The sequence below is a fragment of the Chelonoidis abingdonii genome, chromosome 6 (genome assembly GCF_003597395.2).
Source record: "Chelonoidis abingdonii isolate Lonesome George chromosome 6, CheloAbing_2.0, whole genome shotgun sequence".
In the NCBI taxonomy this organism is placed as follows: domain Eukaryota; kingdom Metazoa; phylum Chordata; order Testudines; family Testudinidae; genus Chelonoidis; species Chelonoidis abingdonii.
Genome location: NC_133774.1, coordinates 95,008,466 through 95,025,544, shown reverse-complemented (window position 1 = coordinate 95,025,544; position 17,079 = coordinate 95,008,466). Strand labels below are relative to the sequence as shown.

Genomic DNA, 17,079 nt, shown 5'->3' with positions numbered 1-17,079 from the left:
GAATTTACCTGACTGATCATAACAGCATCTCATTATAAGCAGGTATTTGGACAATTTTTTAAAATGTATCTTTCTAAACTAATGAGTCCTTTGGAAAAGTTTTGGTCTATTCTTTGAATAATACGTCAACAAATTTCAGCATGCAAACTTGCTGGACTGCAAAATTTTCTTTGGATCTTAGTCCTGCATATCATATCAAGCCATAGTATGAAGCCATCATGATATTAATAAGCATATATATATATACACACACACACATTAAGAAACCCCAAATGCTTTTATTCACAATAGGAATGAATAATTTTAAAATAAAGATTTAAATAAGTGATAAGAAAAGCTGCTTCCCAGGAGCACAGCAATAACAAAATCCACATCTCCACTTCATTCCCTACCCTGCCCATACACTTGTGTCTTTTAAGATGGCCAAATTGATTTGCTTTCAGCCTGGGCTAAAACTTGCAGGCCAGCCAAAGGTTAAAAAAACCACAACTTAACAACTCATTTGTAGATCTCTGAATAACCTAGCACAAACATCAACAAACCCTTAAATATAGCAAGCCATATGGAAAAGGCCCATAGAATTACATAAGGATGACACCAATAGGATTCAATATAAATTTAATAGGGTTTCATACAAATTGCTTAAAAAAAGTTACTGAATTTAATGGAGAATGATATCTTTTCTACAGGTTATTTTTAACCTTCCTATAGCATTCTACATCAGGAATACAATTCTCTTTTAAATTGCATAGTATGGTTAAAAATTCTATTGAAAGTTTATCATTATTTATTAAATTCTCCATAGCAATGCTAATAAGGGCTGCTCAAATATAAAGGAAATCCTAGTGCCTTTTTAGTTAGTTAAACTTTTCTTATTCATTGTATAAAATATTAAAATGGAAACAATATTGGAAAAGGTAGTAATAGCCATTCTGGAAGGTTTAAATTCTAGTGCAGTGTTTCCCAAACGTGGGATGCTGCTTGTGCAGGGAAAACCTCTGGCGGGCAAAGCCAGTTTGTTTACCTGCCACACCCACAGGTCGGCCGATCGCAGCTCCCACTGGCCGCGGTTCGCTGCTCCAGGCCAATGGGAGCTGCTGGAAGCAGTGGCCAGTATATCCCTTGGCCTGCACCACTTTGGGAAACACTGTTCTAGTGAAATGGAACAGGAAACCAAAAAAAGGATTGCAGGAAATCCAGTACCAATGCTCTTTGGCTCCAAGAAGCCCCAACAATGCTTCTAGCTGGTGGTGCCATGATGCGTCTCAAATTGTTTTCCCTTTTTTGTCTTTGTGTGTATCTAGCTATGTAAGCACCACAGACAAATAGGTTGTGCAAGAAGGTGAGCCTTTTAAAATGTTTGTACTGTTCTCTGGTTTCAGTTCTTAGATTCTCCCCTCCCCCGCAAAACTGCATTCTTAAATGATTTCGCCGATTCGGCTTAAAAAGATTACAGCCAGCAGCAGGTTTCTTATTCCAGTACTGTATTTGAATTCCCTTTGAAAAAAAAAAAGAAAAAAAAATAGTGCTGCCATGCAGCAGATCAAAAGAAAAGTAACAATTGCTAAAGTTTTGGCAAAGTTTTCTAGTTTTACCAACATTTCCCCCTTTGATTGGCTGTTTTTGTGAAGTTGAGTGTCTGATGATTGCATTTCCTCCTCTTTCTGAAACACACATACAGCAGTCTTATGGAGGAATGATATTTGTAACATTTGTTCCTGACTATCAGAAAGGAAAGATGATATGCAATAGAGTACTTGCGATTGTAATTAGATCATTTTAGCCTTCTGTATAGACAGAGGAAAGCTGGCTAGGACAACGATCCACTGCATTTATCTGAAGGAAACTGGCGTCCTCAGACCCATTGCGCAATGAATCACCAAAGATACCTGTTGACCCTGATGGAAGATCATAAACTGGAAAAGAGTACAGAAATCATTAATTACCACTGACCTACTGTCTGTAATAGTTACACATAAAAAATAGCTGGAAATAGCTTTTAAAAAAATACATGGGTACTTAAAGGTTCAGATGAATTGCTTACTATGAGGGAAAACCTAGCCCCATTGAAATCAATGGTAAAACGCCTATTGACTTCAATAGGACTAGGATGTCACCCACTGTGAATGTATAGACATACATTATATACACGCACACACAAATTATATGCGCTGTATGTGTGTGTAAATATATGGATGGACAGATCCTGTGGAGTTTCCCATAACTGTGCAGTTTAGCTGAAGATCCTTTTATTTTATCAATATGCCTACTGCCCTTGGTTATGGGATTTCTACACATGCAATATAAGATAAAAAACAGCAAACTACTGCAAGATTATTCTGCAGTGCAGAGGACCCTATCCTGCAAACACTAAGTTTCAGTGGGACTGTGTGCAGCACTAGGTGTGTATTCAGGAGAATAACTGCAGAGCAGGGTCCTTATTTTGAATTTTTAAATGCTTGTGTAGATGGCTGCCATGAATCTTAAAACTGGCAGTTAGGTATATGATTGGGGTTTTAAACACCTCACACAAGGATTTAGATGTGTAGCACATTTTAAGTGAAATTCAGCCTGATGCAGCGGGATGGCACATGGCCTATGTATTACTTATTAAGTCCCACTCAGACCCTGAGGCAGTGTATCTACACTGCAATAAAACAACCGCGAATGGCCTGTGTCAGCTGACTCAGCCTTGCAGGACTTAGGCTGTGGAGCTATAAAATTGCAATGTAGCTGAGCCAAAGCCCAGGCTCTGGGACCCTGTGAGTAGGGAGGGACCCAAAGCTCCAGCCCGAGCCTGAATGTCTATACTGCAACTTTTTAGTCCCGTAAGCCCTAGTCAGTTGGCATGGGAGTTGGTGCAGGTGTTTTATTACAGTGTAGACATACCCAGAATAGATCATGGGCCTTGTGTGGGTACTCCACCCAGGTGTAAATTTGACCTTTTCAGGGTAACATGCAAATCCTTATAGGGAGCTGAGAGTGAACGAGAAAATTAAATCTTGATAGAATTGGTGTGTGCACCACAGGCTATTGTTGTCATGCACATCTAGATAAATGAATTCCTTTGACTAAGAAAATTATCTTGGGCAAAAAAGTATAAAGCAAATTCAATGGATTAAGTCATCCTGATTAGATACTACAATGCTTCTAGGAGACTGCAGGAGCAAAAAGACTTCACAAGGCTCAGAGGACAGTATTTCAAAGTGACTACATGAGCTAGTGCATGTCTGACCCTGTACTGGATTCAGAATCTAGAGAAACATACAGCCAACACACAGTCTGTATGCATGCCAGATGTTACAGATATATGCCCAAACCAGATCTCCATAGCTAACACCCCACAAAGTTCCAATACACATCAGAACTTTAGGGTAGGGGGATAAAGCCCATCATCTCTGGTTGTAACTAAGAAGTCAGCAAAGCCTGGTTACATTTACAACTGGAATGTAGGTGTATAGGTATTTCTAGTTCACAATACTCACTTACCTGTAATACCAGAATGTGCTGAAAAAGCTCTGTGGAAAACATCAAACCCCGCCTGGCCCATCGATGTGGGAACTAGACAGTCTTCAAAAGGAGGGACCATATTACAAGAGCCGCCATGTTGTATGTTCCTCTGAGTGTCAGTGTAATGTGGAGGGCAGAAAGTCTGTAGTTGCCCATAAAAGCCTAAAACAAAGAGTGGAGAGAAGACATTAAGATACCTTGATATTTTGTCTGGTTGGCTCAGATAGAGAGACAAAGAACAATAGCAATGACAAGCACAGTGGGTGAAATCCTGCCCACACTGATGTCAATGGCAAAACTCCCATTTATTGCAATTGTTTTTCTGCCTTAATATCTGATTCATTGTAACATTGTCTGCAGTAATGCTTCCTCCATTAGATTTTGTCCCCACTGGCTCCTAGCTACTTTAAATCCATCTTTGAACCATCCTGGTTCTAACACCACCTTTGTGGAGGCAGCAGTTGATCAGGAGTCATTATAGGGAGACTGACGTTTTCATGAAAACACTTCCTTTCTTTTACAGTCCTGTTCAAAGATCTGACATCCTGCAAATGTCACTTAGCTTCAAGTTCAGGAAAAACTCTCATTAAAGATAAGGAAAGATTTGCCTGAATAAGGACTGCATAAAACCATAGGATGTGTCCCTGAGTTTAAGGCGGCAGACTAAATCCTATCCAAGTGCTTGAAATTGACTCTAAGATTGTTGGAAATGGTGGAGACTGATGTACAAGGCTCTGAATGATTGGGCTGCACTCACAACATATACACACTCCCCTTTAGCTATTCCTGCATGTAGACATCAGGTCAGAGTCTAAGCTGGTGCAAATCAACACACTTTCATTGACTTCATTGAACCTATACTGATCTACACCAGTTAAGAATCTTGTCCATTATGTCTAAATCACTTGAAAACTCCTTAGAGGTTATTTAAAAAGAAGCCTAGTTTTTATGTTCTTTATTGACATTTTAATGACTATAACGGGCATACAAATATCCGATGAGTTAATGTTCTACTATTATGGGTATCAAGTAACTGAGAGGAAACAATCTAGTACAGAGTGGGTGAGATGGCCATTCTTAGTGGGCAACAGACAGGGCGAACCTAAGGCCATACAATTTAGGAAGGCATACAACAGAATGAGCTATCCCATGGAATCATGCTCCTCCCACTTACAGATTTGCACATTAGGTCGAGGTAACAGGATTATTTGCTGGGGTTCTGAACAGCTAAGACATACATTTCAGGTTTCTAAAATGTGCTCATCATGAGTTCTAAAGCATGTGCCAAAGATAAAACCACCATTAGATCAAAAATATTTACAAATTGGCTCAATACCAACAAAACGTATTTTCCCCACCATTAGATGCAAGACCCCTCTTTCCATTCACTCTCTCCGCTAGAAAAGCCTGGAAAAACAGATAGGGCTTCTTGGCCTTTTGGCTAAGAGAGGTGAAATTTAGGCTCTGGCAAACTCAGAGGGGAGAGGATGGAAGAAAATATCAAAGCTGAGGCTCCTACATAAAAACACCCATTATCAGCTCTCTCTCATTTATACCAACACTTACCAGCTTGAGTGCCTTGCCTGATCTGAACTGCTGAAGAATCACACAAGGAAAAGAGGAGTTTGAAAGGTAAACAAGGTGCAAACCACTGAGGGCTTTATAGTTTAAATCCAGTATCTTTAAACAAGCCCAGGAGCAATACAACCTCAGAAGATTTTGTAAGCGAACAATCCATTGTAGGGGCTGGTGTGCCACTTCTCATGCTGAAGAATATGTAACAGTAAGTTATAACAAAAAGCCACTGCAAGGAAAAATTACTCTATCTCAAAAAGCAACTTAAGAAATTTTCTGTATCTCAAGTTTCTTCCTCAGAAGTTGCTATCAACAGAAATGCTGATGTGCTAGGCTGACTCTTCTAACTAGTACTGTTAACTAACTGTCATATGACACAGCCCTCCTTGAGTAATTTTCTTTTAACTTCTTAAAGTAAAATTTTTTTGCTTACCAGCACTAAAATCAGAAAAAGCTCATCTCTGGACATATCTGCAGTAAATAATGTGATCGCTGCAGATTTGGAGCTATGAATCAAATTTGGATGAAAAATCTCTTCTCAACATGGAAGAAAAAAAATCAGTAGCAAACTGGTTAATTGTAGTTGGGATGAAATGTAAAGTGAAGACAACTTTGCCAATTTGTGGTCATTAAAGATCCCAGTGGCTTTTCCTTATAATAGCAAAAAGTATTACAGAAAGGGGAGGTGTTAAACCTGGTGTGATGGACAAATCTTAGTTTGGGTACTTATCAGGGACAGGCAAGTCAAATACATTAGCCCAATAGTGCAAACTTTAGTGCTGTTCTGCAGCCTAATATTGCACAAATACAATTCAGACAATGCTAGTCTCTGTCATAGCCAAACCAAATCATTATACATGCGTATTCATGATAACAGAGACTATTCAGCATCCATCTCTGGCCTCTGCTGATGTCAAGAGACCTTAGCAGACTCTGATTTTCCTGGAAGTTAGCTAGTCCTGCCAGATCTATGGATTGTCTATCCCTTAAAAAGTAGCCATCTTGGTGACTTGAGTGGTTAAGAGAAGATGCAGGGCCTGTTGCTGACCCCTAAATAGCTAAGAAATGAATAGCTAGCTACCTGATGACATGCAAGAAGGTAGAAGGCCACCTAAAGACAGCTGAAAGTAAAGGGAGTAGCCCTTTATGGCATTGCATTGTCTCATGCAGGGCTGGATGGCTGGTGTTCATTCTCATGATATTTATAGTTGGGAGAGATGTGTCTAAATATCATTAAATTATAGGTCACTTGAATATGAATATCAGCCTATTTGTCCATTACTAATGATTAAAGAGTGCCCAACCTGATTCATCCAGCACTGACTTATTTATAAAAGAATAATTTTAAAAAAATAAATACTCAATGCATCTCTACAACTGCAGAGATTATTAAAAAATAAAACCCTTCCGACCTAGGATTGTTTTACAGGAGGAATTTTTGCACTTTGATGGCACCCTACATGCAAGAGCTCAAAGCACTCTACAAAACTGCTGTAGTCTAACTATGATCCAAATATATTTTCAGTACCTTTCCTAGGAGAATGTCTATAAAGGACATGTGCTAAGTGTTTATGCACGGATAATGTATTTCATAAATATTAGTAGATAAAGCAGCAGAGAGGATACACTGAAAAACATGCTGTATCACTTTGTGTGGTACAATTGATTTCCTGCCAAGCTGGAGAAAAGATATGCAATTTAGGAACTTTATGATTCTAATTATTTTTCCTTTGGGACTACAATCCTGTGGGCTCATTGAGGAAATATACCGATCTTGGCATGTGTCATGTGTACATGTTTCAAAATGGAAAATTTAATACTTAAGTGGATACATATATGGGCCAACATTAAGGATGGGGAAAGCAATCTGAACCTTCACTTAGAATTCAGAAGAGGACCTATTTGTCAGTTTGTAAAAGCAGAGAGGAGTTTGATAAGAAACTTAGGTTCGCACACATTGACACAACCAACCAACCAGTGTCCATGCATATACACACACAATTTTGTCCATGTAAAAAGGTTACATAAAAAAATTTATTTGCTGGCTTTTTTACTAAGTTGCTTTAAAGTTTTGCTCTCAGATTATTTTCTTTGTCAGGGGAAGGAACATTGGCTTACCCTGTAAGCAGCAGAAAAACATTGCACAAATCTGACCCTTCCCTTAAAGCAGACAGCAAATGTGTGCTACAGGCATTGCTAACATTCTGTGGGCTCCATCCCAAGAGAGGCTGAACACTCAACTCCCACTGCCTTTAGTAGGACTTGTGGGTTCTTAGCAACTCTGAGGACTAGGCTCAGTGTTTTGAATACTTTTGTATTTAAAAAGTTTAACTGGAACAGAAATGAGCCAGCTTCCAAAGCATGTTAGCTATTTACAATAGATCTCCTCACTGCTCAGTGCTGACATTTAAGAAAAAAACTAGTAAAATAAAAAAGGAAAAACAATACTTTCCAAAACTCGATTTAGACCGTTACTATTGACAAACTTAAAAAATGCTCTTAAAAACAACTGCTGTCTCAACCAGCATTGGGCCACATTGTGAAAGTTTACTGTTGAGTCAGACCAGTTACCAGAAACACAATCATTTCAATCTACAGTAGTCAGAGCCAGCTGGCAGGGCCCAGTAAGACACATGCTGAAAATGTTCTTTCATTGCTCTGAACTCATTCTTTATTTGTGCCTTTTCACAGCATCCTATTCTTAATGCAGAACAGTCTGGCAATAACACTGACTATTGCAAATTGTAGCCTGGTGCAGTCACTAACCAAGCCCCAAAGTAAGCATAACGAGCCAAGTCCTCCTGTCCCTTCTCACTCACTACTGAGGCAAAAGAATTTGGTCTGAGTAAGCATTGTACATTTTGGCCCAATGCAAAGAGAACTGCTGTTTTGTACAGACATAATGGAGAAAAAAAAATAGAGAAAGTACACAAAGCATTTAATTAATTAACAAATTCATCAACCATTTTTAAGCTGGAAAGAGAGAAAAATGCTGTATTCTTAGAATGCCTGTAGATAGTAAACACTGAATGTTAAAAAAAGATCTAATGAAATCTTCACGTATTCAAATATATGTATTTATATGAACACTTTATGTCACCAGCTTACACTCAGCTATTTCAGACCCAACCCAGCTTCATGGAAATCAGTGGGTATACATCAAGGTTGAACTTGTCCAAACAGGCTTAGGTTAAAAAAAAAAAAAAGAAAAGTCATGTTATTACAGATAGGAGATATATTGTGGGAGAATAGCCAAGTGAAAAACAGCAGCAACATTTTTGTTTGTTTCAGCAACCGTAATACTAGTAAGAAAAAACAAGTGTTAGATGGACACAACCTTGCAGATTGTATGTCCAGCAGCAATATACCTCAGACAAAAAGGCAATTCAATCCCTTGCCATTCTTGGCCTCACAGTTGGGACTGCCCACAAGGGAGCTAAACTGTGGTAGTGGTTTCTGTGCTATGATGCAACATCTTTAACAGAATGTCTAAGGGCTTGGCTACACTGGGAGAGTTGCAGCGCTGGTGGTGGGTTTACAGCGCTGCAACTTACTCATCGTCCACACTTGCAAGGCACATACAGCGCTGCATCTCCCTGGCTGCAGAGCTGGCTGTACTCCTGCTCTGCCTGGGGTATAACGATTGCAGCGCTGGTGATGCAGCGCTGCTCCGCCAGTGTGGCCACCAAAAGCGCTGTAATTGGCCTCCAGAGTATTCGGAAGGTACCCCAGATGCCTGTTTCAAGCCACTCTGCTCATCAGTTGCACTCTACTTCCCTGGCCATCAGGTGACCTCCGCCCTTTTAAATGCCCGGGAATTTTAAAAAATCGCCCTTCCTGTTTGTCACAGGTGTGGAGTGCAATCAAGTGACGTCTCTCCAGGTGCCAATGCCTCCACGCGCCATAACGACCCCAGCATAGAGCAATGGCGGATGTTGCTGGACGCTCATCAGTGTTTGGGGTGAGGAGTCTGTGCGGTCACAGCTGTGCTCCAGCCATAGGAATTATGAAATACCTATGGGCAGATATCAAGGGCCATGCTGGAAAGGGGCAATACCGGACGCGGTGGGTAGTGCAGGGTTAAAGTAAGGGGTGCAGAGTGCCTATTGCAAAGCCCACGAGGGAAAAACCGCGCTGCTCCAGTGCTGCCCCACGACCTGCCGTTTTTACAAGGAGCTGGACGTGATACTTGGGGGTGACCCCACTGCCAATCCGACGACCACGATGGACACTTCAGAGCAGGGGGGGAGAGCGAGGGGGGGGTGAGGAAACCGAGACAGGGTACTGGGGTGGAGGGAGACACCCCGGAGCGCCCAGGAGGCATGCCCACGAAGCTCTTCTCAAGCCAGGAGGAAGTAGGCCAGTCACAGCAGCCAGTACTTGGTGAAGGACAAGCAGAGGAGCAGGTTCCCAGTAAGCGGCTTTTATTTTCAGGATGGAAATGTTTCGGGAGAGGAGGGGGGGTTAAGGCTGCATGCATGCATGTCTAGATGTGGAATAGCCCATTGATGTGGTCTATCACGTCGTGGTAATCGGCCTCGGTAATCTCTTCAAAAGTGTCAGCCAGAGCGTGGGCAATGCGCTTGCAAAGTTTACAGGGAGAGCCACTGGTGGTCCTTTTCCAGTCAGGCTAACGACGTCCACGCACTGTACTGCGAGGGGTGGGGGGACCATTGCTGCACACAGGCAAGCTGCATAGGGCAGGGCGGAATCTGCATTGCTGTAGAAGACCCTCCCGCTCTTCCCAGGTGAACCCACAGCAGCGAGATATCTTCCAGGATTAACTCCTGTGGGAAAATGTTGGGAGAGTGTTCATGTGGACGCTGCCCCTGCAGTAGTTTGCTTTCCCAAGCCACAGAAATCCCTGCACCATCCCTGAAAGCAATCAGTCCCCTTACTCATCATTTCCTGTCTCCTGTGGGTTTATGTGCACTCTGTTTGGTATGGGAAAGTATCCTAAAGTGAAGACTGTAAACCTCCTTCACTGTGTGGGAATAACTGTCTTGGGTGAGATTTATACACAATGCAGCCTATGTTACTGTTGCCCATTTTTTGCCTTTCGAAAAGTGTCCTTGACTACTCGACTGCCCGTATCATCCACTGCTGAGAGGCTACGAAAACTCAGGAAGAAGCCGCGAAAAAGCAAAGAAGACATGCTGAAAGCAGTTATGGATCACTCTGCCAGAGAGAGTAAAAAAACTGCAGGACTGGAGGAAAAAAAACTGCAGGACTGGAGGAAAGGGAAAAGCAGGCTTTCCCAGAAGAAACGCAGGAGCTAAGAAAAGCACTAAGCAGCTGATAAGCATCCTGGTGCCACCAAGCAGACTCCATCCAGTCACTCATAGCCATGCAGGCAGTGCACTACCGTGCCAGCTCCCTCCAGTCCCAAAGCTCTTTCCCCTTGTGCCCCAATGTCAGCTCCAACCCCTTCCACAGCATCCAGGTTCTTACCACCACCAGCTGCCCCCAACACCTGTACGTTCACCAACCAGCCCTGAGAACTACGACCCTTACCCTCTGCACTCAACCCCCATCACCATGCAGTATTTTCATCCTGAAGTGCAGCAGTCATTGCACAGCACTCCAGACAGGACATATTCAAACCTGTGACTGTACAGTCACCCACCCACCACCTGCCTTTTAGGTTCCCAAAATGTTGTGTGTCTGTCAATAAAGTTATTTTCTCTTTCAAATAAATGAAATCTTGGCTTTGAAACAGTCTTTATTATTGCAGAAAGTGAAAAGACACCGTAGCCCAGGAAAGAAACAGGCACTGCAAAATCAGCTTAGGAAAAACAGATTCCTACTAACATTGTAAACCACTGCACTTCACTCCCATGCAAGGCACCAAACATTACTGTTGGTTTTCAGCCTCAGATTCCTCCCTCAAGGCATCCCTAATCCTTGTAGCCCTGTGCTGGGCCTCTCTAGTAGCCCTGCTCTCTGGCTGTGCAAATTCAGCCTCCAGGCATTGAACCTCTTGGAGGTCCATGCCTGACTGAATGTTTCACCCTTCCCTTCACAAATATTATGGAGGGTACAGCACGCGGATATAACCGCAGGGATGCTTTCCCCAAGTCTAGCTTCCCATACAGAGATCGCCAGCGCCCTTTTAAACGGCCAAAAGCACACTCCACAGTCATTCGGCACTGGCTCAGCCTGTAGTTGAACTGGTCCTTGCTCCTGTCAAGCTTCCCTGTATACAGTTTCATGAGCAAGGCATTAACGGTAAGCGGGGTCTCCAAGGATCACAATGGGCATTTCAACGTCCCCTACTGTGATCTTCCGGTCTGGGAAAAAAGTCCTGGCCTGCATCTTCCTGAACAGGCCAGTGTTCCGAAAGATGCGTGCATCATGCACCTTTCCAGGCCAGCCTGTGTTAATGTCAATGAAACGCCCACAGTGATCCACAAGCACCTGGAGAACCATAGAGAAATACCCTTCCGATTAATGTACTCGGATGCTAGGTGGGGTGGTGCCAGAATAGGAATATGCGTCCCATCTATTGCCCCCCACAGTTAGGGAACCCATTTGTGCAAAGCCATCCACAATGTCCTGCACGTCCCAGAGTCACAGTTCTTCTTAGCAGGATGCGATTAATGGCCTGCAAACTTGCATCAACACGATTCCAACGGTCGACTTTCCCACTCCAAACTGGTTCGCCGACCGAATCGGTAGCTGTCTGGAGTTGCCAGCTTCCAGATTGCAATAGCCACCCGCTTCTCCACCATGCAGGGCAGCTCTCAATCTCGTGTCCTGCGCCGCAGGGTGGGGCGAGCTCAGCACACAGTCCCATGAAAGCGGCTTTTCTCATCCGAAAGTTCTGCAGCACTGCTCGTCATCCCAGACATCCATGACGATGTGATCCCACCACTCAATGCTTGTTTCCCGAGCCCAAAAGCGGCATTCCACGGTGCTGAGCATTTCCGTGAATGTCACAAGCAATTTAGCGTCATACGCGTCAGGCGACTCAATATCATCGTTGGACTCCTCACTGTCACTTTGGAGCTGAAGGAATAGCTTAACTGCCAAACGTGATATGCTGGTAACACTCACAGTCCTCAGCAGCTCGGGCTCCATTTCCCACAGAAATCACACTACACAGAAACCGTTGGGAGACTCACAATGGCGCCAAACGTGGACTGAAAAACAATGACTGCTGGGATGTGAAGCGATGCACCACGGGGCGTTGGGACAGGAAGCGGAATGACCCGCACCCTTCTGTCCCCTTCTCACAACCCACGGCGCCAAAATGGGACGAGGTGCTCTGTGGGATAGCTGCCCATAATGCACCATTCCCAACAGTGCTGTAAATGCTGCAAATGTGGCCACACTGCAGCGCTGGTAGCTGTCAATGTGGCCACACTGCAGCGCTTTCCCTACACAACTGTACAAAGACAGCTGTAACTCCCAGCGCTGTACAGCTGTAAGTGTAGCCATACCCTAAGAGGCTGGTTTAATGAAGTTCCAGTAGCAGAATCACTCAGTAGGTCTATGGTTGTAGACTCTATTATTTGCGCTGTAATAAAATTATTATACATCTCAGTTTAGTGAGGAATACTGGGAATGAGGCATCAGAATGGAAGAACCAGTTGGACTTTCCAAATCCAGCAGGAGTTTGCAGGATTGACAGTTAGGAAAAACATCTTTTTATACACTGAGCAAGTTAATGTGTAAGTCACTGAAGAAAGGTAAACACAGAATCCACTCTGCCTTTTTTTTTTTAATAACTAAATAGAATAAGAGTAGTAGTGCAATTTAAGTTGGAGTCTGGAGCTAACAACTAATAGTTTAATTTTATTTCTAGCCATTCCTCCAAGTTCTCATGACAAACTGATAAAACAGCAAGCACAGAAACAAACAAGACCCATCTTAAAATAACTCTGTCTGATCTACATAAAAATGAACATCTAATTCATATCCTATCACAGCACACAAAGGAACCATGTACTGTAAACGCTGATTAATGATGGACCCAAAGCATTACCTTTGGCAATACCAGGGAAAGCCGAATAGACAGCTGATTTACTGCTCCCAGTAGACAGTCAAGAATGTAATAAAATACATATGATAAGATAAAAAGCAAATGCAATTCCTGTCAAACCATTGTAACATTACAAATGTTAATAGCAAAGATTCATACTGTGGCACTGTGCCCCAGATGGTGTGGTGGGTCCAGGCCAAGTCAGCCTCATTTTGTTTTGTTTTATTTGATTTGTTTAACACATCAACCTCATTTCCACTAAGCCAGATGTTTCTGAGTTTGCGTTTTATTTTAAATAACCACCACCTCTCTCTATTCAAATTTATTCAATACTATTAATTACCCATCCACTTGACATGGCAAATCCCAGCTGTAAACATTGGAATTATAGAACATAGTGTGTCATTAATACCACCAGGCATGGCGGTTCTACATAAGGATTGAAAACAGGATTATATTTTTATTTATATTATATTATATCTATATCTATATATATTACACACACCGTTATTTCAATTGTGTTTCCTTTCTTTTAAGTGCTGTAGTCAAAGATTGATGACTTCCGGACACAAGACAAGCAGTTATTTTCTGGCATGATAATCTTATTTCCTGACAAAAATGAAATGCTTATAAATAGAATAAAAGTAATAGCTGTGTAGTTTAAACAGTTCTTCTAACAAAACATAGCCTGTACCAAGCTGAGGAGCTCACCCCTGAGAGGTTCTGAGCTCCTCCCATGTACTGAGCATGTCTGAAGTTCCAGGGTGAAATACTGACTCCATCAGCATCCATGGTGCAACTCCCATTGAATTCAGTGGAGCTAGGATTTAACCTTATGCCTTATAATAAGCAGTGGTGTGGTGGTGGGGTCCTGTGACCTCAGTATCAGTGAAGGTCTCCGAGATTGCAGGGCCCAGAGGGGTCCCGGAAGGCCAAGGTCTCCTCACCACAGACACTCCAGAGACCAGGATTTGGTCCATATTTTACTGTGAAAAGAAAATACATATGTGTGTTCTGTAGAAAATTGAGATGTCTGATCTCCCCTCTGCACACAAGCACAATGAGGACTGTTTTCCTAAAAGTTTCAGAGGACAGTGGAGTTCCCTCTGTGAGAAACCTTATTTTGTAATGCAGATTTCACCAGCTCTCTGCAGAATCTCACAAACCTTTCCTGATCCCATTCTCTGAAGGACATCACTGTAACACAAAGTAAAACTATTTCTCCATGCTTATCATCCCCCCTACCGTTCCTTATATCTCCTTGTCAAGTGCTGGAAATGGCCCATTTTCATTATCACTACAAACAGTTATTTTTCTCTCCTGCTGACAACAGCTCACCTTAACTGATCACTCTCCTTATAATGTGTATGGTAACACCCACTGTTTCATGTTCCCTGTGTATATATAATCTTCCTTCTGTATTTTCCACTACATGCATCTGATGAAGTGAGCTGTAGCCCATGAAAGCTTATGCTCAAATAAATTTGTTAGTCTCTAAGGTATCACAAGTACTCCTGTTCTTTTTGCGGATACAGACTAACATGGCTACTACTCTGAAACACTGTAACTGAGACACAGTGAGTGAAGTAATATCTTTTATTGGACCAGCTTCTGTAGGTGAGAGACACAATCTGTCAAGCTACACTGAGCCCTTCTTCAGGTCTGGGAAATGTATAGGTCAGATACAGAGTGATCGCTTTGTGAAACATGTTCACCCACAGGTGATGTGCTGTTTTTGTCTTTTATCATTTTCCTGGGTGAGTTGATTTGAGAGTGCTGGGTGAACACTTTTCACAATGCTATCACTCTATATCTGACCTATCAATCCTCATCTTCAAAAGAAACATGCACCTCATCTTATGGTGCTATAAAATGGTGTTTCTTGGTGCATATTTCTACTATTTCCATTAGACCATGCAGGCTATCAAACTAGAGTGAAATGATAATTTAGTGATGTTTATGCTATTTAAAAAAGAGAGAAATGGGACACATCCTGTATTGCTAGAAGGCCTCCTAGTTGTGGAATGACAGACGTTTTAAGATGGTTGCTTTATAAAATTAACAATTTGAATTACTTTTGTATCAACTAAGTTTATTTTCTTTAAAAATCTGATGGTTCCCGAGACAAATAAAGAATGCATAATTGTTACTTTGGTAGCTGACTGAATAATTCATGGCAGGCAATATTTGGGTTTGTCTACATGGTGCGGTAGTATGCATCAGTAGAACGTGAATTCCAATGCACATCAATGGCCCACATAGAACCTGCTGGCTTGCACTGAAAGCTTCCTAGTGAGCACTAACTTAGTCCCATTTCAAACAGTACTACACTGACATGCAATAGGGAATGTATAGTGTGTGCCAGTAGGATCTACACAGATCAGTTAATGCACAACACGTTAGCACGAAACAATTCAGATACTACTGCTGCACACTGCCACGCTGTAGACAAGCCCGTTGCTCCACTTTTGGCAATTTTCTCCACTGAATGATAATCACAAGTCATTTTCTTCTTTCATTATTCAGCCAGCTCTAGTTACTATCATAAACCACAAATAGGTATGAAGTATGGTCTAGACTTGAAGTGTAACCAGGTTATTATTGCAGAAACGACCAAAATGATAGCAGCAGCAACAAATATCATTGTACGGTATTAGACAGCTCTACTCCCCAGTAGACTTTGCCTAACTGGATATTGTAAGCACAACAAGATCCTTTTACTACAAAGACATGGCTTTCCTGTGGAAGGAAAGGGAATATTTACTCCCTCAAACAATATTCTTTAAGGAAAAGCTCTGTAGTGTTCTGATGTTGCATATCCCCAGAAACAAGGCATGAGATCTCAACAGCTGCCAGTGTTCTTCCAAGAAACAGCAGTACCACAATGCAAGCAGTTGATAGAGTATATAAGACAAGTCAATCTTGGATCTGCCACATCATTTCTTTTTTAAGTGTTAGCACTCTGAGATTTCCATGAGCTTGTAAGATGTTCAAGTTTTCAGCAAGGGAAACCATTTACAACTTGTTTTGTTCAAGAGGCTTGTTGGCAATGAAGTCCTTTCTTCCTTGGTACAGCCAATTTAAACTGAGCTGACACGTTTAAGACTACATATTAAGATAGAAAAATGTCACTATTGTTTGGTAGCAGATTGAGCTGAAAGTTCAGTGGCTATAGTTACCGCCCACTAAATCATGAAAAGGCAGATTATGAACTGCAGAAGGCCGAGGCTAACAGAGCTTCCCACAGCCACCTGATATATACCAAATAGCCCAGGCTGATGAAGTAGCTCCATGGTATTCTTCTAATACATTATAATGACGTGACTTAGGAAGATTGAAATCCTTGTGTTGCTACAGGGAAACTAAGCTGTGAGCTTTTAAAGTGACAAAGGGAGAGTTTAGTCCAGTAGATCAGACTTACAGGATAAAGCTTTTGGTGTAGTGCAGGGAGTGTGATATAACTGTATAACTCTTGCTGAAGTGAGAGGGAGTACCTAGCTAACAGCACCCCATGCTAAAAGACAGACTATGTAATAACAAAAAGTTACTTAACAGGTGAAATAAAAACATAATTTACATTTGTAACATTGTTACTGTCACTTATAGTTTCTCTTGAATATATAGCTGACGAAATCACACCCACATCTCATTGATACCTGCTTTAATTGCAAGGCTCAGAATTGTCTCAAATACGAGTTGCTATTGATTCCTATATGAAACCCACCGACAAATTAAAATTTTCAGCAAACACAGACTTTACTGAGCAAGGCCAAAAGTATAAAGTAAACAACAGAGGTGAGTCTGAAAAAGATCTGGAAACATGTCCTGGCCCCCAAAGCTTGGGGATGTTTAGATTATGGGGTTTCGTCCAGCCCATGAGAAAGAGAGAGAGAAGAAAGCTGCACAGTGTGGATCCTGAGTTGGATTCAAACCCACAAACTCAAAGTTCCTCCATATGCTGGATGTTTCAAAATTCGGATTTGGCTCAGGCCCATCTCTAATAAACAATG

At 41.9% G+C, this 17,079-nt stretch overlaps 1 protein-coding gene across 1 annotated transcript in view; it reads right to left on the bottom strand.

Annotated features, from left to right (window-relative positions):
* Positions 1 to 875: 875 nt before the first annotated feature.
* The window catches only part of GLIS3 (GLIS family zinc finger 3), a 273,434-nt gene continuing 257,230 nt past the window's right edge, over positions 876 to 17,079 (bottom strand). The window contains exons 10-11 of the mRNA XM_032801814.2: positions 3,490 to 3,672; positions 876 to 1,916 (exon numbers count right to left, since the gene is read on the bottom strand). Coding sequence (XP_032657705.1) covers positions 1,780 to 1,916; positions 3,490 to 3,672 — 320 coding nt within the window. The 3' untranslated portion in view covers positions 876 to 1,779. The remainder of the gene's footprint in view (positions 1,917 to 3,489; positions 3,673 to 17,079) is intronic.